This window comes from Bolinopsis microptera, chromosome 6 (genome assembly GCF_026151205.1).
Source record: "Bolinopsis microptera isolate Bmic1 chromosome 6, MBARI_Bmic_1.0, whole genome shotgun sequence".
Taxonomy (NCBI): domain Eukaryota; kingdom Metazoa; phylum Ctenophora; class Tentaculata; order Lobata; family Bolinopsidae; genus Bolinopsis; species Bolinopsis microptera.
The window spans coordinates 8,741,048-8,762,676 of NC_087077.1; the positions used below are offsets into that span (position 1 = coordinate 8,741,048).

Below are 21,629 nucleotides of genomic sequence, written 5' to 3' on the forward strand. Positions count from 1 at the left end.
TCACAGGGTAAATTACAAACATGGAAATTATATAGCAAATGAAATTTTATTTTCAGAAAAATGTTTTAAATCTACAAATTCTGTACAATATTTACATTTTTCAATGGCCCATATGTGGCAATCAATGATTCTAAAAATATGATGCCGCTTTATCGGCAATGGCTGTGGTCTCATAACGGGGCATTCTGTATTTTATCTGAATATCAAAACCTATTTGGTGAGATAACTAAAAGTAAACATCAACATTGGCCTAATCACATATGTCATTGTGAGTGTCCACATCCAGAGTTAAGTCCACTTTATAGGCCTCGGTAGTCTCCGACTTACAACCTCTGAGACCAGCAATAAAGACGCTGGGTTTGGGAACACTGGTACCCTTTACTCGTGTAGTTTGGGTGTCTTGTGTCTTTGGTTGGTATATCTGAGAGGGGGTTGAAATTGAAGTGGTAAGTCCTAGGTTTTTCTAAATAACTGGTTCGGTATGAGGTGACCTCAGTGAGGTCGCGTATCTAGACATAAGTAAAATAGTGAGCTGCCTCTGTGTGAAAACATCTGCTAACCTGGCAGCCTACCAAGTTCCTGCCAGGCTGCCAAGTTGCTGCCAGGCTGTCAGCAGGCACTTTATAATTTCTATGCAATTCAGGGGCCGAAAAGGAATATGTCTGAGACACAGCTGTCGGTGCCGGATTGTTCAGAGCACAGCTGTTTCTTAATTTTAGATTATAACCCACATGTCGTACATAATTTTGTCGAGCGATATGTACCGTGGACGAATGCAAAAGTCATTAATTCTCAGTAACTTTTGTAAACATCGCATGACGATCGTATTTTCCTCTACAATTTATTATCCCTCGTCCATCATGCGGTTATTGTGGGTTCAGCTAGTCGTATCATCACTGTAAACAGTCACCTACACAAATAGGCTTATTTCTAGGGCCCGATGTAATTGCTATGACCAGTTTACTGGTCAACTGGTGTTTCAGTGTCCCTATTTTTGGTTACAATCGGTCACTTGTCAAGGTATGTAAGGTCATTCGGCGAATTTTCTTTGAAATAAAATTATGTATTTGTGTAACAATTTGAAAGTTTACTGATTTAAAAAAACGATAAGCAGTGACCTTCGGCACTTGAAATATCCTAAATCCTCCATTGATTTTTTATCAAAGATATTGTTAGATTGTGCCGTAAAGGTAAATAATTGTTTTATCAAATACTTGTTTTGTTAATAGTAGTTTTACCTGTGTAGCGTTGTTTCTCCTAAAGTTGCTGCCGTCAGTCTGGACACTGTGGGTGATCCTTGTTCTCAGATTAGCTAACTTTATGGCCTTCCTCCTCATTTCCCACTCATTCCACTCGTAGTCCGGGTCTATGTTAGATTCTATTGGATGCACCTGACGGATATTTTAAAGTGGTGGTATAATTATTTATCAAAATATGATATTAATATCTAAATCATTTGGTGCAAAGTATCTAGAAGAGATATTTTGAGAAAAGAGCCTGTAAAATAGGTATTTTACAACCACCACTCTACAAACTTATTAGTGTTTTACGTTACATCACGTGGATAAGATATACGACTTTAATATATAAGTGGTATTTAGCATCATCCATCTGCATCATCTATTGTATCTTCAGTAAATTGCCACAAAATTCATTATTATTACTATTTACATGATAACAGCCCCGAAATTACAACACCATCTGGCCGCACGCGCATGTTTCAACCTACAGCCACTTTGCTACTTTTTTTTTTATTGAAATCTTTCAATTATTATCATCAGAATTTATTACAATATCAATGTTGTATAGAATTTCTAAAAATGGACTAGAGAAACCAAAAAATGCCTTGACAAGTGTACAGCGATGATAACAATCAGGGGACACCAATACACCCAAATAACCAAACAAAAGGCCTCGAGAGACCTGATGAAAAGTCGAGCAATTACATTGGGCCCCAAGTGCAGAAGGAGAAAAATGGGCAAATAATATGAGCTGTGAACTTAGGAGGCATTTCTAGGTTTTTAAGAATAATTGCCACAACCCAAAAATTCTCAATTACAATTGGCTGATTTGTAATATTTCTAATGGAATGAAGTTTTAACGATAAAATTTAAATAATTGAATATAAAAGACTAAATCAAAATTGTATCCGAATAAAGCAAAAATGCGTGATGAGTACCTCAAAAAAAAAATTAAAACAAAAATAATAGAGAAATACACTACCCGTAGTCTGGAGAAAAAGAATTGTCAGGATCTGAACTAGGGTCAATATCTACAGATGCAGTACAAACATGTTCCTTCCAGATGTGTTTAATAAGTTCTGTTTTAAACACACCTGGTCTGATAATCTCTCGAAGGGAAAGAGGAAGTCGGTTCCAAGTGAGATGAGCTCGATAAAAGTAAGATTTAGATACCTTACTCGGGATTATTATGACCGGGATAAAGTGGTGGGTTTAGGGTAATTTCGCCATATTTTTCCCGAACCACATTTTCACCGGTCGTTAATAAACCCGCCTACTCAGCTTTTAGGGTTCCCAAGGGGTATGGGTGCTCATATTTTAATCGTTGTCTTATATTCACTAAAGAAGACTATTGGGACACTTGTTGTAGGTTTTTCGACTTCATTTGGCTAAAATTGCAAAAAATTCACCTTTTTGCCCAATTCGTGTCATATATCCTTATTGTCAAATTTGATTTAAATAGGCCAATTTTTAATTTCTTAGGTATTGACTATCTCTACATAATGAAATAGGACTCAAAGTAAAAGTAACAGTTAAATTAAAACTTGAATTAATTAAAACTGATGAAAGGGATGATCCAGATGAAGATAACGAAGATGATTACAACTTATTGGAAGACTAAACAGCTCTCCCTTTATCTTAATATCGATCTGGTTGTTACGCTTCAAATGTTAAAAATTATTTTCCATCTAGTTTGATTAACCACGAGTCATTATTTCTGTCTACTTTCAACAATTATTGATAATTCGACTTGTTTCACAAGTTTTAGCAATGCGAAAATTTCTAAACTTGCTTATCTCTAATAAGGAAATTTACATCTGAGACAAAATTTTTGAATCTAAAATTGAAAGGTTGGACACCGGTAAAATGGCGACCGGGAAAATGTGGTGGGTTTTGAGCAATTTCGCCATATTTTTCCTGAACCATATTTTAACCGGTCGTTAATAAACCCGTCGTAATAATCCCGAGTAAGGTATAGCTGAGCCAGGTGGAATTGAAGATATTACTGATAAGTGATCGAGATGTGAGCTTCTCAGTCGGCTTGACCCGGAGAAGAAAGTAAGGTACTGAGGCAGAGTGGTGCATGGGTGGTATTGATGCACTAGGGAATGAAAGAACTTGAGATCATGGTAATCAAACCTGTACTTTAGGGGCAGAATATTTAACTGTTTACAATGGGCATTATAGATTTCCTCTACACTATAGCTTACACCGTAATCATTACGAATCCATTTGAGGGCCCTTTTCTGCAATCCTTCAAGCCTATTGATAGTGCTACTGGACGCTGGTCGCCAAATGATGGGACAGTGTTCGAATATTGAGCGTACAAGAGTAAGATACAAGACTCTTCTCTTGTTCAGATCATTAATAAAATGACAATTTCTCTTAAGCATGCCAAATTTTTGGTTAGCTTTACCATATAGAGCATCGGCCTGGCTATTAAAATTTAGATTAGACGTCATGATTATGCCTAAATCTTTTTCAGAATCTGTATAATCAAGAAGAGTTTGGCCCATAGAGTAAGTGTAACGTGTAAATGGTAAAATGCCATCTAAGGGAGACCACCTCTTAAGTATAGCTAAGACCTTACATTTATCAGGATGAAACTTCATCTTATTAGTTCTTGCCCATGTCATGAGATAATTAATATCGCTTTGAAGTATATGGTGGTCTTCCTCTTGGGATATCTCTCTCCAAATTTTAGTATCATCAGCGTATAAAAGGATATTAGTGCCCTGAGAAAGTCCAGAATATATATCATTTATGAAAAGAACAAAAAGTGTTGGTCCGATTATTGACCCTTGAGGAACACCTGACAACACCGGTAGGGTTGCAGAGATAGCCCCATTAACAACTACACATTGCTGACGTCCGGAGAGGTAACTTTTCATAAATTGGAGAAGCATTCCATCGATGTTATAATAAAATTTTAGCTTGTATAGTATTAAGTCGTGGTTAACGGAATCGAATGCTTTGGCAAAATCGAAGTAAACAATATCAGATCTAATGTTCTTGTTAAGAGAGAGGGATAGGCTATCGCAGAATTCAACCATCTGAGTTGCACAAGATTTGTGAGGCAGGAAACCATGTTGACGAGGATCAATTTTATCATAACATCTACTCAAAAGTTCATCTCGAATAATTCTTTCCATGACTTTCATAACTAAGCTAGTCAAAGATATTGGCCTATAATTCTTAATGTCATTCTTGGAGCCTTTCTTGTGTACTGGAACAACAATTGCATATTTCCAATTTGAAGGTAGGAAGCCGGATACATAGCACTTTGTGAAAAGAATCTCCAGTGCTGGGGCTAACGTAAAGGCACATTTTTTAAGAACTTCACCATGGATTTTATCCGGTCCCATAGCTTTTCTAGTATTCAAATTCTTGAGAATATCTACTATCCTAGACGAACTGAAAAGGGTAGATACATAATCAATATCATCCTGTGTGAGTGTGTTATCAACATGTACATCATAATCACTAGGCGATGAGAACTGTTGATGAAAAAAGGTATTAAATAGGTTTGCTTGGTCAGAATGATCACTTTTGTGTACATCTTCTAGGTGAATTTGTTCAGGTATGCGAGTATTCTTAGATGTTGCTTTTACATAGGACCAGAATTTCTTTGTAATTAGATTCGAATCATCCTCGTCCTCAAAGCTAGATGCCATCTTGTTGGAGGCAATTTTCTTAAAATCGCTTCTGCTTTTAGAGAACTTAAAGTACTTCTCAGCCTTGCAGGAAGGGTCCGTGGTTTCTTTATAACTTTTGTGTAGCCTTTCTTTTTCTAGGCAGGCCTGATGAGACTCAGCGTCAAACCAAGGAGGTTGAGCCCTGCCTCCAATTTAAATATATCATTTCATGTACTGATCAGTGGACCAAAGGATGTTCTCCGCACAACAGCGTATATTAGCATTTACAGGACTCCGCACAACAGCGTATATTAGCATTTACAGGTCTGACCATTTAAACTCCATATGGACACGTTTTTTTTTAAGTGTGGTGAGTTGCTGATTTCACTTTTTTCAAAGTAGAGTTCACAAAATGAGGAAAAAGTCGCAATGCTTTTTAAAGTACAACCATAAATTTGAACATAAGATGAAGTGAAAATATTCAGCAGTTGCGATTTGAAAAAACGAAGTGCCAGGCTCAAGCAGAATATGACTTATGAGCAATTAAACTGAGTGCCAAAAATCAGCAAACCATTTTAACCTCCAATTGACTAATTCCATTGATTTCGCCATATTTTGCTCAAATATTGTTCACATTACACTAGTAGATTGGAGTGAGTAACTGTTTTCAGCATTTTAGTCATGATTAGCAATTCCAGTAAGTGACAGAATTCAGTAAGAAGTCATTTTTATAGGGGGGGGGTGACATGTCTCCAATGTCTCCAATGTCTTTTGTCTTTTTTGAAAAGATAGGGTGCAGAGACATGTCCTGGAGACATTGGAGACATTGGAGACACAGCTTTTGGAGACATTGGAGACATTGGGGACATTGGAGACATTGGAGACATTGGAGACAAAGCTTTTGGAGACATTGGAGACATTGGAGACACTGGAGACGTAGATGTATGATTGGAGAAGGAGGAGGATCTAGGAGGAGGATGACCCAGGAGGAGGACTCAGGAGGAGAAGGAGGAGGATGAGGACTCAGGAGGAGGACTCAGGAAGAGGACTGAGGAGGACTGAGAAGGAGGAGGACTGAGGAGTACTGAGGAGGATGGCTGAGTAGGATGGCTGAGGAGGATGGCTGTGGAGGATGGCTGAGGAGGATGGCTGAGGAGGATGACTGAGGAGGAGGACCTAGGAGGAGGAGGACCCAAGAGGAGGAGGACCCAGGAGGAGGAGGAGGACTCAGGAAGAGGACTGAGGAGGACAGAGAAGGAGGAAAACTGAGGAGTACTGAGGAGGATGGCTGAGGAGGATGACTGAGGAGGATGACTGATAGGGAGGAGGAGGAGAAGAAGGACTGAGGAGAAGGAGAAGGAGGAAGACCTAGGAGGATGAGGACCCAGGAGGAGGACTCAGGAGGAAGAGGAGGAGGAGGACTCAGGAGGACTGAAAAGGAAGAGGACTGAGGAGAACTGAGGAGGAGGACTGAATAGGAGGAGGAGGAGGGGGACTGGGGGAGGACTGAGGATGAAGAAGACTGACGAGAAGGATGAGGAGGAGGACTGAGGAGGAGGACTGAGGACTGAGGAGGATGAAGAGGAGGAAGACCTAGGAGGAGGACTCAGGAAGAGGACTGAGGAAGACATAGAAGGAGGAGGACTGAGGAGTACTGAGGAGGATGACTGAATAGGATGACTGAGGAGGATGACTGAGAGGGAGGAGGAGGAGAAGAAGGACTGAGGAGAAGGAGAAGGAGGAGGACCTAGGAGGATGAGGACACAGGAGGAGGACTCAGGAGGAAGAGGAGGAGGAGGACTCAGGAGGACTGAAAAGGAAGAGGACTGAGGAGGAGGAGGACTGAATAGGAGGAGGAGGAGGAGGGGGACTGGGGAGGACTGAGGATGAAGAAGACTGACGAGAAGGATGAGGAGGAGGACTAAGGAGGATGAAGAGGAGGAAGACCCAGGAGGAGGAGGACTGAGGAGGAGGATGAGGACTGAGGAGGACTGATGAGGATGGCTGAGGAGAATGGCTGAGGAGGATGACTGAGAGGGAGGAGGAGGAGGAAGAGGACTGAGGAGGAGGAGTAGGACTGAGGAGGAGAAGGAGGAGGACCTAGGAGGAGGAGGACCCAGAAGGAGGACTCAGGAGGAGGAGAACTCAGGAAGAGGACTGAGGAAGACTGAGAAGGAGGAGGACTGAGGAGTACTGAAGAGGATGACTGAGGAGGAGGAGCAGGATGAGAAGGACTGAGGAGGAGAAGAAGGAGGAAGACCTAGGAGGATGAGGACCCAGGAGGAGGACTCAGGAGGAAGAGGAGGAGGAGGACTCAGGAGGACTGAAAAGGAAGAGGACTCAGGAGAACTGAGGAGGAGGACTGAATAGGAGGAGGAGGAGGGGGACTGGGGGAGGACTGAGGATGAAGAAGACTGACGAGAAGGATGAGGAGGAGGACTGAGGAGGAGGACTGAGGACTGAGGAGGATGAAGAGGAGGAAGACCTAGGAGGAGGACTCAGGAAGAGGACTGAGGAGGACAGAGAAGGAGGAGGACTGAGGAGTACTGAGGAGGATGACTGAATAGGATGACTGAGGAGGATGACTGAGAGGGAGGAGGAGGAGGAAGAGGACTGAGGAGAAGGAGTAGGACTGAGGAGGAGAAGGAGGAGGACCTAGGAGGAGGAGGACCCAAGAGGAGGAGGACCCAGGAGGAGGAGGAGGACTCAGGAAGAGGACTGAGGAGGACAGAGAAGGAGGAAAACTGAGGAGTACTGAGGAGGATGGCTGAGGAGGATGACTGAGGAGGATGACTGATAGGGAGGAGGAGGAGAAGAAGGACTGAGGAGAAGGAGAAGGAGGAAGACCTAGGAGGATGAGGACCCAGGAGGAGGACTCAGGAGGAAGAGAACTCAGGAAGAGGACTGAGGAAGACTGAGAAGGAGGAGGACTGAGGAGTAATGAAGAGGATGACTGAGGAGGAGGAGCAGGATGAGAAGGACTGAGGAGGAGAAGAAGGAGGAAGACCTAGGAGGATGAGGACCCAGGAGGAGGACTCAGGAGGAAGAGGAGGAGGAGGACTCAGGAGGACTGAAAAGGAAGAGGACTGAGGAGAACTGAGGAGGAGGACTGAATAGGAGGAGGAGGAGGGGGACTGGGGGAGGACTGAGGATGAAGAAGACTGACGAGAAGGATGAGGAGGAGGACTGGGGAGGAGGACTGAGGACTGAGGAGGATGAAGAGGAGGAAGACCTAGGAGGAGGACTCAGGAAGAGGACTGAGGAAGACATAGAAGGAGGAGGACTGAGGAGTACTGAGGAGGATGACTGAATAGGATGACTGAGGAGGATGACTGAGAGGGAGGAGGAGGAGAAGAAGGACTGAGGAGAAGGAGAAGGAGGAGGACCTAGGAGGATGAGGACACAGGAGGAGGACTCAGGAGGAAGAGGAGGAGGAGGACTCAGGAGGACTGAAAAGGAAGAGGACTGAGGAGGAGGAGGACTGAATAGGAGGAGGAGGAGGAGGGGGACTGGGGAGGACTGAGGATGAAGAAGACTGACGAGAAGGATGAGGAGGAGGACTAAGGAGGATGAAGAGGAGGAAGACCCAGGAGGAGGAGGACTGAGGAGGAGGATGAGGACTGAGGAGGACTGATGAGGATGGCTGAGGAGAATGGCTGAGGAGGATGACTGAGAGGGAGGAGGAGGAGGAAGAGGACTGAGGAGGAGGAGTAGGACTGAGGAGGAGAAGGAGGAGGACCTAGGAGGAGGAGGACCCAGAAGGAGGACTCAGGAGGAGGAGAACTCAGGAAGAGGACTGAGGAAGACTGAGAAGGAGGAGGACTGAGGAGTACTGAAGAGGATGACTGAGGAGGAGGAGCAGGATGAGAAGGACTGAGGAGGAGAAGAAGGAGGAAGACCTAGGAGGATGAGGACCCAGGAGGAGGACTCAGGAGGAAGAGGAGGAGGAGGACTCAGGAGGACTGAAAAGGAAGAGGACTGAGGAGAACTGAGGAGGAGGACTGAATAGGAGGAGGAGGAGGGGGACTGGGGGAGGACTGAGGATGAAGAAGACTGACGAGAAGGATGAGGAGGAGGACTGAGGAGGAGGACTGAGGACTGAGGAGGATGAAGAGGAGGAAGACCTAGGAGGAGGACTCAGGAAGAGGACTGAGGAGGACAGAGAAGGAGGAGGACTGAGGAGTACTGAGGAGGATGACTGAATAGGATGACTGAGGAGGATGACTGAGAGGGAGGAGGAGGAGGAAGAGGACTGAGGAGAAGGAGTAGGACTGAGGAGGAGAAGGAGGAGGACCTAGGAGGAGGAGGACCCAGGAGGAGGACTCAGGAGGAGGAGAACTCAGGAAGAGGACTGAGGAAGACTGAGAAGGAGGAGGACTGAGGAGTAATGAAGAGGATGACTGAGGAGGAGGAGCAGGATGAGAAGGACTGAGGAGGAGAAGAAGGAGGAAGACCTAGGAGGATGAGGACCCAGGAGGAGGACTCAGGAGGAAGAGGAGGAGGAGGACTCAGGAGGACTGAAAAGGAAGAGGACTGAGGAGAACTGAGGAGGAGGACTAAATAGGAGGAGGAGGACTGGGGAGGACTGAGGAGGAGGACTGACGAGAAGGATGAGGAGGAGGACTGAGGACTGAGGAGGAAGAGGAGGAGGATGAAGAGGACCCAGGAGGAGGAGGACTGAAGAGGAGGACTGAGGATGAGGACTGAGGAGGAGGAGGAGGACTGAGGAGGAGGTGGACTTGGGGAGGACTGAGGAGGAGGAGGACTGACGAGAAGGATGAGGAGGAGGATTGAGGAGGACTGATGATTGAGGAGGAAGAGGAGGAGGATGAAGAGGAGGAGGAGGAGGGACCCAGGAGGAGGACCCAGGAGGTCCGGAGGAGGACCCAGGAGGAGGACCCAGGAGGAGGACCCAGGAGGAGGACCCAGGTCCCAGGTGGAGGACTCAGGAGGAGGAGGAGAACGACTGAGGAGGACTGAGGAGGAGGAGGAGGAGGAGGAGGAGGAGGAGGAGGAGGAGGAGTCTCCAAAAGCTGTGTCTCCAATGTCTCCAATGCCCCTAATATCCATTTTATGTCCCTAATGTCCCCAATGTCTCCAATGTCCCCAATGTCCCCAATGTCCCCAATGTCTCCAAAAGCTGTGTCTCTAATGTCCCTAATGTCCCCAATGTCCCCAATGTCTCCAATGTCTCCAAAAGCTGTGTCTCCAATGTCTCCAATGTCTCCAATGTCTCCAATGTCTTTGTCTTTTTCGAAAAGATAAGGTGCGGGAGACATTGGAGACATGTCACCCCCCCCCTTTATATCTGAATACGACTGCTCTATTGATGGTTCTTGTCAAAATATTAAAAAGATCAAGGCATAACTGTGTTTATTTCTGGATAAGATAATGATTGGTTGTGTCTTTAAACTAATTCCTACATGTCTATGTGCCAGCCATCAGCAAAAAGTCACACATGTATCAGCTTGAAATTTAATTTTTTCTAATTGATGAAATAATTATCGAAATTTCAGTTCTCTTGTTCAGTCACCATATTGACTTTTAGATTGAAGGTGCCATCAATCAGTTAAAATAAGGCCTGAACTCTGTACTGCTTACACTCAATTATGTCCCGAGTGCCCAAATTCAGCATATCAGTCATATAGATAAATGATGTAAAAAGACAAAAATTGTCTATTTCTTGATCCATGGGTGTACTAGTGTTAGTTTAAGCATCTATTTCGGAAAGTAATGTGTTCATAAAGGGGTCAAAACAGATAATAATATTAGAGTGCCACTAATCAGCTGTAGTGACTGCTGCAGCCAACGTGGGAATTACCAACTATTGTGAGTCAATATCAGCATTATTAATCATCTCAAACCACCGGATTGTTTATGTTTCAGATACGAATCTTAGTTAAGTTATATCCTGATAATTTGAACAGCATATGTGTCCTGAAAATCAGTAAAAATGACTTATTTGACAGAAATAGTCATTCTTACTGCTAAATGGCACTCATTTAGTTTAAAATATTGTTTGAGGGAGCGGTGTGCCTTTTTTTGTTTAATGTGGCACAATTTTGTTGCACTGTGTGCCATTATTCAGCTTAAAATGACTTCTTTTTCTAGGCATATACCAATGGTAAATCACATAAAATGTTTGCTTTGTAAGCAGTGTTGTGATAACCTGCTATAACTAACTTAAAAATAACACAATGAACTTCAAAAATCAATAGTATGTACCTAATTTCCATGATGAACATAATATTGTTGTCAGTAATCTACTTTATCGTGCCAATAGTCAGCAAAAAGTCATTTCTATGAAGATTTTAAGCTAAAAATATTATTTATAAAATGACTTTTTGTTGAATTAGAACACACAATATCGTTAGATTTTGTAAAGAATCATCTTGATGAACCTGCCTATACTGTCAGACATCAACTGTATAGTGCCAATATTCAGCAAAGAGTCATTTCTTTTGAATTTTTAATCGTGATGAATTTGACCTAAAAATGACTTTTTACTGAAAACTGACACACTCTTAATTTTATTTTCGAACAGAATGCTGTTGAGCAGACTTATTCTCGACAGTATGATTGAAAAACGTTCTAATTTGTTGCTGTCTAGCTACTGCAATGTAAAAAAAATCAATTGTAATTTTGTGAGTGAATTTTTACTGAATACAGGCACACAATAGGTTTTTCCTAGGTTACATTATTACAGACCAACGTTTCTTGAAAGTTGTTACAGTTCATTCACAAGCTGATCAAAAGTATGGGCCTTGTACAACCCCTTCAACCAAACTAGAAATTTTACCAAACAAATGACTGTTTGCTTATTTTGAGCACAGTTCAAGTATTCCTACCAAAATCCAAATATTCTTTGAATAATTTTGAGACATAATCTGAATTTTGAACAGAAAAGTCGCAAAATTCAGTTTTTTATGGGCGTTTTCAACATTATAGTCCAAAATGCTGAAAACTGGCACTGCCTTGGTACTATATTATGACATATTAACTAAGTAATGGATTTTCCTTACAGGGGCAGTTAAGATTGAAGGCATATCTGTGCAACACTTTCTAGTTACTAGTCATTTCACTTTCATTGTCAAAAGTGTCATGGCACTCAAAGTCATTTTCACCACACTTAAAAAAAAACGTGTCCATATCCAGGATAACGAATACCATCTGCCGAACCTATGCTGGCAATTCTTTACTATCTTTCCATAGATGAGCTTCTGGTCTATCTGTCATCATAATAATATGGTATAGTAGTACCATTAATTGTTAGTAATATTAATGATAACATTTTCCCAGTACATCTCTTGCAAGTTGGAAAGATATCGATGACCCATAATCCATATATATATAATAGTTGTTTTTGACCACTTTAAACGCATTTCAATGACCAATGACCAGTTGCAGTTTCAACAATTTTTGTGCAATTTTTGGAGCAATTTTCATTACTGACTTTACGTTGGCAACTAATTTGCGAAGGACAAATAAAACAATGAGTAAATCTGAGTTTCATTTGTCCTCCTCGTGATTATATTAGTTTTCAATTCAATTGAACTTGCTAAGGCACGTGAAGTCCGTGATGAAATTGCTTAACTCACGCTCTTCCCCGAATCCCCACTGCCAATACGTATTCTATAAATAACGTTTTATCGTGATTGAAATTGTCTATTATTCACAATCCAGCCCGCTTCAATCTTGAGGTACCTACCTCGGTCTGAATGCCAGAGTCTCTTTTTGTCAGAGGTTTCTCTATCATGTGACCCGGTTCTGCACTTTTACCGTACGGAGTAATCGTACTGAACTGCATGTGAAGTTCCAGCAGCTGGATCAACTCTGGGGACCGCTTAGCTGCTTCTGCTATGTGCGCTATGTACCTGTATAAAACAGTCATTTTCAGTCAGAAAGACCTAAAGTTTATCAGTTAGATCTACACCTGGTGAACATTCGGTTCTTAAACGGCGTTTTAAGCAGTCGTAAAATGGTGGTAAGCGGCTCTTAAACGGTGGTCGGTGTAAAACTGCACATAAAGACATAGAATATCAGTATTATAAACGGACAAAAACCATAAGGTGCGCACGATTAAGTTTATAATAGTTTATAATAGTTTATAATAGTTTATAATAGTTTATAATAGTTTATAATAGTTCCCCCATTCTTAAAGTTCCCCCATCGAGTTGTATAAAGCTCTCTTCATGTTTGGGGCTAAATTAAGATAGGAATAATTTATAATTATCACCAGATTTGGCATTGTTTAATGTTGTATAAAATGTATGTTTCCGGTACAGTTTTTATGATAGGCATTTTAACCTAGCACCTTCTAGATATCGTAATCAGGAATGTAACTACTAACAAATATTTGAGACATCTCATAAACACCTCATAAATGAGTGACCTTATAACCATGAGTTTTTGAATTATTTCTAACATAAAACCGTAATGCGTGAAAGGCCACGGGTCATACGGCATATTCCTCTTTTTGGAGCTCCGCCAAGTATTCGTAATCGCAGACGGTGAAACATCCTTTTTATTTTTGGTTCAACCGAACGTGATATTTGGGGGGGGTCCAACCCGATCAATTCCGATCATTCCGATCCCGATTTTGGCCTTATCAACCCTCATATCGGAAAAATCGGGAAAATTTAAATCTTCCCTCTGAGGTTTCTAGGCGATATAGGTAGCTATTTCTGTACTTAAATATGACAAGAAATCGATTGGTGGTGGTCCCAGAACCCCAAAACGGTATCTTGTTCCAAACAAGAATCGTTTCGTCCGAAAAACAACACAATGTCGTACCAACTCTTGTTTGACAGAAACATCCACCCCGGTCCACAATTGAAAGAGGTACGGTTGGTAATAACAATCGTAACAAATAGCGAACGCTTTAGTAACTTTTGATTTAAATTGTCTCCACAATTTGTAACAGGCTATCTGCAGAAATGGGTAGCACGGTTAATGACTATGGTCCTTTCTCAAACTTCCAATCCTCAGTTAGATACAAAGAATAGTCTACACAATTTTCAATAACATTAAAAGGGATGAAAATCACTTTATTTATCAAAATCTTTATTTATCATGTAACAACTTTTCCATAGTACTGGAGAGTAAAACTCTGTTAAACAAAAAAATTCTCGGGCACATTTTGAGTCAGTAACAGTAACATGTCAATATGTTACAGACTCAAATGCGTTTAAAAACATTTTAGTAACAATAAATTGTGTAAACTAATGAGGAGGAGGAGGAGGACTGAGGAGAAGGAGGACTGAGGAGGACAGAGGAGGAAGACTGAGGAGGACCAGGACGAGCACTAGGAGGATGAGGACGAGGACTAGGAGGATGAGGACGAGGACTAAGGACGATGAGGACGAGGACTAAGGACGAGGAGGAGGACGACTGAGGAGGAGGACTGATTAGGAGGAGGACTGATTAGGAGGAGGACTGATTAGGAGGAGAAGGAAGAGAAGAAGGAGGAGGAGGATGAGGAAGAGAAATGAGGAGGAGGAGGAAAAGGAGGAAGACTGAGGAGAAAGAGGAGGACCGAGGAGGCCTGAGGAGGAGGAGGACTGAAGAGGAGAGGGAGGACTGAGGAAGAGGAGCAGGATTGGTGTGGAGGAAGACGAGAAGGAGGAGGACGAGAGCGAGGACGAGGAGGAAGACTGAGGAGGAGGACTGTTAAAAAGGAGAAGGACGAGGACTGAGGAGGAGGACTGAGGATGAGGAGAAGGAGGACTGGGGGAGGACTAAGGACGAGGAGGACTGAGGAGGAGGACTGAGGATGAGGAGGAGGAGAAGGAGGACTAGGGAGGACTGAGGAAGAGGAGGACTTAGGGAGGACTGAGGAGGAGGAGGACTAAGGAGGATGATGAGGAGGAGGACTGAGGATGAGGAGGAGGAGAAGGAGGACTGGGGGAGGACTGATGAGGAGGAGGACTGGGGGAGGACTGAGGAGCAGGAGGATGACTTAGGAGTAGGAGGAGAAGGAGGAGAAGGAGGAAAAGGATGAGAGGGAGGAGGAGGACTGAGGAGGAGGAGGAGGACTTAGGAGTAGGAGGAGAAGAAGGAGAAGGAGGACTGGCGAGGAGGAGGACTGACGAGGAGGACTGACGAGGAGGAGAAGGACTGCGGAGGAGGAGGAGGACTGAGGAGAAGGAGGAGGAGGAGGACTGACGAGTAGGAGGAAGAGGAGGACTGAGGAGGAACAAGATGACGACTGAAGAGGATGAGGAGGATGAGAAGGAGGACTGGGGGAGGACTGAGGAAGAGGAGGACTTGGGGAGGAGGATGAGGAGGATGAGGACGATGAGACTGATGATGACTGAGGAGGAAGACTGAGGAGGATGAGGACGAGGACTAAGGACGAGGACTAGGAGGATGAGGACAAGGGCTAATGAAGAGGAGGAGGACGACTGAGGAGGAGGACTGATTAGGAGGAGAAGGAAGAGGAGAAGGAGGAGGATGAGGAGGAGGACTGAGGAGGAGGAGGAGGATGAGGACTGAGGAGGAATACTGAAGAGGACGAGGACTAAGGACGAGGAGGAGGCGGAGGACGACTGAGGAGGAGGAATGATTAGGAGGAGAAGAAAGAGGAGAAGGAGGAGGAGGAGTAGGAGGAGGAGGAGAAGGAGGAGGATTAGGACTGGGGGAGGACTGAGGAGGAGGATAAGGAGGAGGAGGACTAAGGACGAGGATGAGGACGAGGACGATTATGAGGAGGACAGAGGATGAGGACTGATGAGGAGGAGAAGGAGGAGGAGGATGAGGAGGAGAAAGAGGAGGAGGACTGGGGAGGACTCAGGAGGAAGAGGATGATGACTGAGGAGGAGGATGAGGACTGAGGAGGAGGACTCAGGAGGTGGACTCAGGAGGTGGAGGAGGATGAGAAGGACTCAGGAGGAGGAGGACGACTATGAGGAGGACTAAGGAGAACTGATGGGGAGGAGAAGGAGGATCAGGAGGAGAAATGCAGAGGATGAGGAGGAGGAGAAGGAGAAGGAGAAGGAGGAGGACTGGGAGTAGGACTGAGGAGGAGAAGGGGATTGAGGAGGAGGGTGAGGAGGACTGAGGAGAAGGACGAGGACGAGGACGAGGAGTCAGGAAGAGGACTGAAGAGGACTGAGGAGGAGAAGGACTCAGGAGAAGGAAGACTTAGGAGGAGGAGGACATCTAAATGTTTTGTCTGTTTTTGTCCGCCCTACTTTTTGTCCGTTTTGAAAATACAGGGTACCGAACGGACACAAAACATGATCCCCCAGCCAAGCATGTGTTACGATACAAATGTACTTGACTATACATTTAAGGTGCAGTGTACTAGTGATATTATGGTATGTTTAAAGACCGGACTACAAAATATAACCCTAGTGTTGTACTTATACATAATAACAAGTAACAGGGATAAAATTAATGAGCAGAAACAATCAATCTCAAGTCAAGAGGCCAAAGCACTCGGGTCTGGGAGTACATGACAACTCCAACTAGTAGTGAGCATACTAGCCCCTGCAGTGGAAAAACACATAAAACATACTATTGGAATGTCCAATTAGTTCGTTTTCTCATAACAATATAGCATATTTAGGGGTTTTTTATCACTTCCTCACTTCTGAGAGGTTTTAGAGATCGATTCTCTAAAATTTCTCAATTTTCCGATTTTTCCGATTTTTCCGATTCCGATTTTGGCCTCATCAACCCTCATATCGGACATCGGGTTGGACCCCCCCCCCCCCCATATTTATAGTTATTAAGTTTTGGCACGCCTTATTTCGGGCTCATGTTATCGAATATATTGTACATCAAAACATTAAGTTCTAGTGCAGCCGTATCAGCATACATTCGAAAATAGGCCATTTAATTAAGTTTTAACTTATCATACAGATGCTTTTGATTAATTTGGAAAACAAAAAAGTTTTATCAGCAGCGTTTTCTTAAATGATTGATTACATTCTGTAATGTAAAGGTGTCTTGTGTTGCGACTGTTTCACTCTAACTTTCACTCACCGGTCTGGGTCAGCAGCAAACTTGACAGCTGCTTCTTTAGAAGTAAAACAGAAGAAGTGATCCTTGTACCTCAGTACCCCAATAAGAGGATTACCTGAAAAGTGTATCGTTGTTACACCAATAGTTTTTAAATTAACACTAGAAAAAAATACCACTGCAATTCGGATAAAATTATTTAAGCATAGCATGCCAGCTGATTGCTAACCGAGGGAACTATCAATATAGCCCATTTACCTGGTAATAGAAGTCTGTCGTGGACGGCGATGCTAAACCCGCAGAAGCCCTTGTACTGAAGTGGTAGCTGACTGAAGTTCCGGGTTGTTTCCGGAAACAGGAATTCCAAGTTTTTAAAGTGAGGTGCGTGTTCCACCCGACCCTCCAGACCACTGGTTTCAGTTATCCTGAATAAGGAATTGAGTTGAAAAATGAAAGCGCTTTAGTTTCAGCTAAATCCGCTCTCAAATATACAATTTTTCTACTTTTGCTTCAACAGATTTCACGGAAATCTAATTTCCATGTTTTTGAAGACGACCCCTCACCTCTCCTCGTCACTCCTCAAGATAAGGCCCGTGAGGAGGGGTTGTAAGATACTATCTGGCAACACTTCCTTGTGAGACCGAGTGAAGGGCTCCAAGTTGGCCTGGATGTTGCTGATAACGGAGAGAAGGACCATCTCGTCCTGGAACCCAGTCCATATCTTAGCCAGCGAGATGAACTTAGGGTATACCTGATAAACCATTCATGTCAGGGAGTGGGAGGAGGTTAGGGTACATAAGATATGAAATATCGGGGGAATAAATTTAGTAATTATCTTCCCTTCATGGATATGATAGCCTAGCCCTAACAACCCAATGCCCATAATTCCCAAAAATATCACCTTATCTCTCATTGTTGTCGCCAATTTTGGCTGTTACTCGTATCCAAATCCTTTCACTAGACATTCCTATCCAGCTATTCCTACATATTTCTTATTTTTGATTTCGTCATGCCCCACGAATTTGTCTTTCAGTCGGGGTTCGGGTTGGGATCGGGGGTCATAGACAATAGACATGCTTAGGCAGGTTGAAAATGATTGTTTATTGATTTGGTATAGTTGGGGGGGCGTCGGATTTTTTAACTATATATTATAACGATTTAGTGAATATTCTAAATTTTGTATGAGTACAATACCTGGTTAGTTGGGACAGCCGTTTTGCTCTGAATAGTGTTCTGCAGCTGAATCAGCACCGACCTCAAATCCCTCTCCAACGTGTTCACTTGATCTGTTGCCACAACAACATCGTTCAGCAGCACCTAGCACATAGGTTACTGTTAAGTTCGATTCCTTTGATATTCGCATATTCAACAATATTATCTCATATTATATTTCAGATGTTTGGGATGTTTTCCGTTGGTGGGGTCTCGTCAATTCATTATCTTCCGGGTGATGCACTTTAATTGGGAGGCTTCTGTAAACCAATTCAGGGATTACCCTCAGCATTAGCAAATTCAGGTTATAATTAAGCCAATGACTAAACAATGACCCCGTTCACAAATCATCCGGTTATTTTATACCCGGACCGTTTTTATCAAGTTGCATAACGTAATCCACTAATTAAGCAGACATGCGGTTTGTTCATTATTCCCTCACTTTCCTTTAAAGGTGACGTCAACTCGTCAAGTCACAGGTGTCATATCTTGTGATATCATGTACCTATCCGCACCCATATTTGCTGCACCAGCTGCACACAATGTTATCTCTCGACCAATGTTTATCGTACTTCAGATTGGAAGTACGACGTTTTTCTTTAGTTTGGTATTTACTTTAATGTTTAATCAGTGTATGTTACATCAGTATTTAATCAGTATACGCCACTCCTTCGTCCTTTGTATTTTACTTTAACTGCACTATCACACCTTCGTGTAAAACACAGTACATTGCTCACACGCGAAATTCCTACATGAAACTGCTCCTAAACGACACTCAAATCCCAAAAAACAAGTCAAACCATTCAACTCGGTACTCGGCACTGGAAACACTGCAACATTCACTATGCACTGGAAACTCTGCAACATTCACTATGCACTGGAAACACTGCAACATTCACTATGCACTGGAAACTCTGCAACATTCACTATGCACTGGAAACTCTGTGCTCGGTATTTGATCTCACCTTTAAAAACGCCTCGTGTTGTCTACAATTGATAACAGCTTGACGCAGCATATCTGGTTCAGGTTCCTCCAGCAGCTCCGCATTCTGTCGTTCGATCAGCGCCGTGTACCGTGATATGAACCTGATGTGGAACATGGCGTTAATAATTTATGAAACCTTGTTTAATTTTGAGAACTTATAAATCTATGCTCAGTTGTAGAAGCGCTTCCCTTTTATACAATAATTTGAAATGTGCCTTTTTGTCATTCAAACGGATTAAGTTCATAACATTGAGATTTCATTTGATGATGAAATCTATGTTAGATTTAATATTTGCAGATTAAAAACGCGTGATTCATTCTGTTGAAGAGATAGTGCCCAATTTAACAGCAAGGAGCAGTTTGTCATAAAACCGTAGCTCATGCTCAATATGTGTAGAGTCAAATTAGCTTACCATTAGCAAAATTTGAACGCAGCCACAGAAAATGTGATCTAAAAGCACGGTTGGGTAATCCGTCAGTCTGAGTCCGGCCACTTTTTCTCTTGATTTTAAGAGGTCACGTGACATTACTAGTACCGCGGGACAAATTGTGCATAGGTTAATAGATTATCCCCCTTAAGTGCTATCAAATGCAGCAGGTGATACTGGTAATCTAGCTTTATCTATTTGTCGCCGGGAGTACTCCATTCTCATTGATCAGCTGCATTACTGCACCAGACATTTGATCATTTAATCGCTGCACCTGAGTACGACAATTACCAGAAATGCTGCTGAATCCTTAGCGGCTGAAGTGCACAACAATATCATTTTTACGAGACGAACTTGTGAACTTATTATATGAGGCTGTTAGCTCATAACTTGGCCAAGGATGGCCCTTTAATCATTCGTCTACTCACTTTTAGGAAACATTATGCATTTCCGTCAGCGAGAAAACGGGTTTTCTTTTAATAATTTTACCATTCTGTTCCTGGGATTCGTCACATTAGATTTCACTCGAGATCTACATTTATACGTAATCTAAGCGTTTTGGAATTTTTCAAAAACCCCGTAACTTTACCTTGAAAATACCTAACACAATCTCCCAATTAGAATGAGCTGGAAAGATAGCGCAGGAATCTGGCACTTGCCCTCAGTAGACCACTTTCTCGGAGCCCTCTGTCTAACCTGCCTCCTTATCGGCACTCCTAGCAACCTCACCGCCCTCATCTACTTCTCCAAGAAACGTGTACGTGACACACCCACACTCCTGTACGTGACTATCACTCTCACGGACACCGTCACGTGTGTGCTGATAACCCCGGTAGCGATCACCATGTTTTCCGGTAGGAGTCCGGGCATGTTTGGGAGTTTTACAGCGTGTAATATGTGGGGCTTGCTTTGGGAGATTCAGCCTTATTATTCTGTGTTTCTCGTGTTCATGTTGACGGTTCTCAGAACGGTTTCGCTCGTTAAACCCCTCATTGTTATAAAAACCCGACGGGTTTTAGCCGTGCTGATCGGGTATTTCGCGTTCCTCGTGATCAGATTCATTGTAGGACTGGCAGCAAATCTGGGACGTTACAGATACGAAGCTAAGGATGGCTACCCCTACAACCACTTTACAAACCCTTGGTTCGCACAGTGGGATATTATTGCCGGGGTGGTGCTACTAGCGTTCCCCATAATCCCTGTAGCAGTGAGCTGTGTAATGTCCGTGTATATAGTCCGGAGTTCTGTGTCTGCATGCCAGGAGGAGGTCTCCAGTAGGACTCGGGGAAAGAAACGGAACAGTAAACACAGAGCAACAACAACTATACTGCTCCTAACAATCATCTACATAGTCTTCAACATTCCTGTCTTCATAAACTACATTAGACTAGCCGTAATAGTATTCAGTTCAAGCCACAAAGACTTCCTGAACCCAGACGGAAACAACAGGTTTGTCCACGCGTACGCATGGCTCTTCACCTATATCATATCAGTAGCTCTGAACGCTTTGGTAAATCCAATAGTATATTTATTCCGCATGCCCCGGTTTAGACAGTCTATCAAGGATATCTGGATTTGTAAGCTAGACTTCCGACAACTGGACAGCTCAGCTACGATAGTGAGCAACAGGGTGGTCCCGGTTATACCTATTAATGGTTACAACGATCACCAGTTAGGACTAACCTCACCTTCTTCAGTGGGTCTGGTTATAGACTTGGGTAATAGACTAGAGGATGTGACAGATAAAACTACTAGCACTGCATCAGGGGAACTACACCAGGTGTGTGTAACATAGAGAGGCTTTTATAAAAGCTATTTTAGGAGATAATGCCCAATTTAAGTATTAAAATAGATTATTTTTTTAATGGGCGCATTTGTCTTATGGCGCAAAGCAATTTCGTAAATTCAGGAAAATTGTCCTTCTATCCGCAATACCCTCCCCCACCTAACAACTTACAGTCGGGTACTATTCAGTTCGTTCTCAATGTTCATGGTAGCGGAAGGGATTGCTTCGTTGAGGATGGAGGGCAGGTTGTCAATACCCTCTCCACCTTTACCACATTCCTTGTTAAATAACCGGATACCTGTCACTATCTGAGTTAGTTCACGTAGCTGGCGCTCCTGAGAACAGATTACGAATTACGATCAACAACTATTTTATGCT

General features: G+C 43.2%; 3 protein-coding genes across 3 annotated transcripts in view; 1 reads left to right on the forward strand and 2 right to left on the reverse strand.

The window, feature by feature from the left end:
- LOC134816912 (mucin-2-like) overlaps positions 1-21,629 on the forward strand; it is a 765,431-nt gene that overhangs the window by 644,762 nt on the left and 99,040 nt on the right. The window lies entirely within an intron of this gene.
- LOC134816925 (arylsulfatase J-like) overlaps positions 1-21,629 on the reverse strand; it is an 89,052-nt gene that overhangs the window by 58,013 nt on the left and 9,410 nt on the right. The window lies entirely within an intron of this gene.
- LOC134816922 (cilia- and flagella-associated protein 206-like) overlaps positions 1-21,629 on the reverse strand; it is a 26,415-nt gene continuing 4,786 nt past the window's right edge. The window contains exons 6-14 of the mRNA XM_063825972.1: positions 21,423-21,586; positions 19,018-19,138; positions 18,035-18,157; positions 17,404-17,591; positions 17,099-17,265; positions 16,865-16,958; positions 12,585-12,750; positions 1,239-1,391; positions 1-421 (exon numbers count right to left, since the gene is read on the reverse strand). Coding sequence (XP_063682042.1) covers positions 251-421; positions 1,239-1,391; positions 12,585-12,750; positions 16,865-16,958; positions 17,099-17,265; positions 17,404-17,591; positions 18,035-18,157; positions 19,018-19,138; positions 21,423-21,586 — 1,347 coding nt within the window. The 3' untranslated portion in view covers positions 1-250. The remainder of the gene's footprint in view (positions 422-1,238; positions 1,392-12,584; positions 12,751-16,864; positions 16,959-17,098; positions 17,266-17,403; positions 17,592-18,034; positions 18,158-19,017; positions 19,139-21,422; positions 21,587-21,629) is intronic.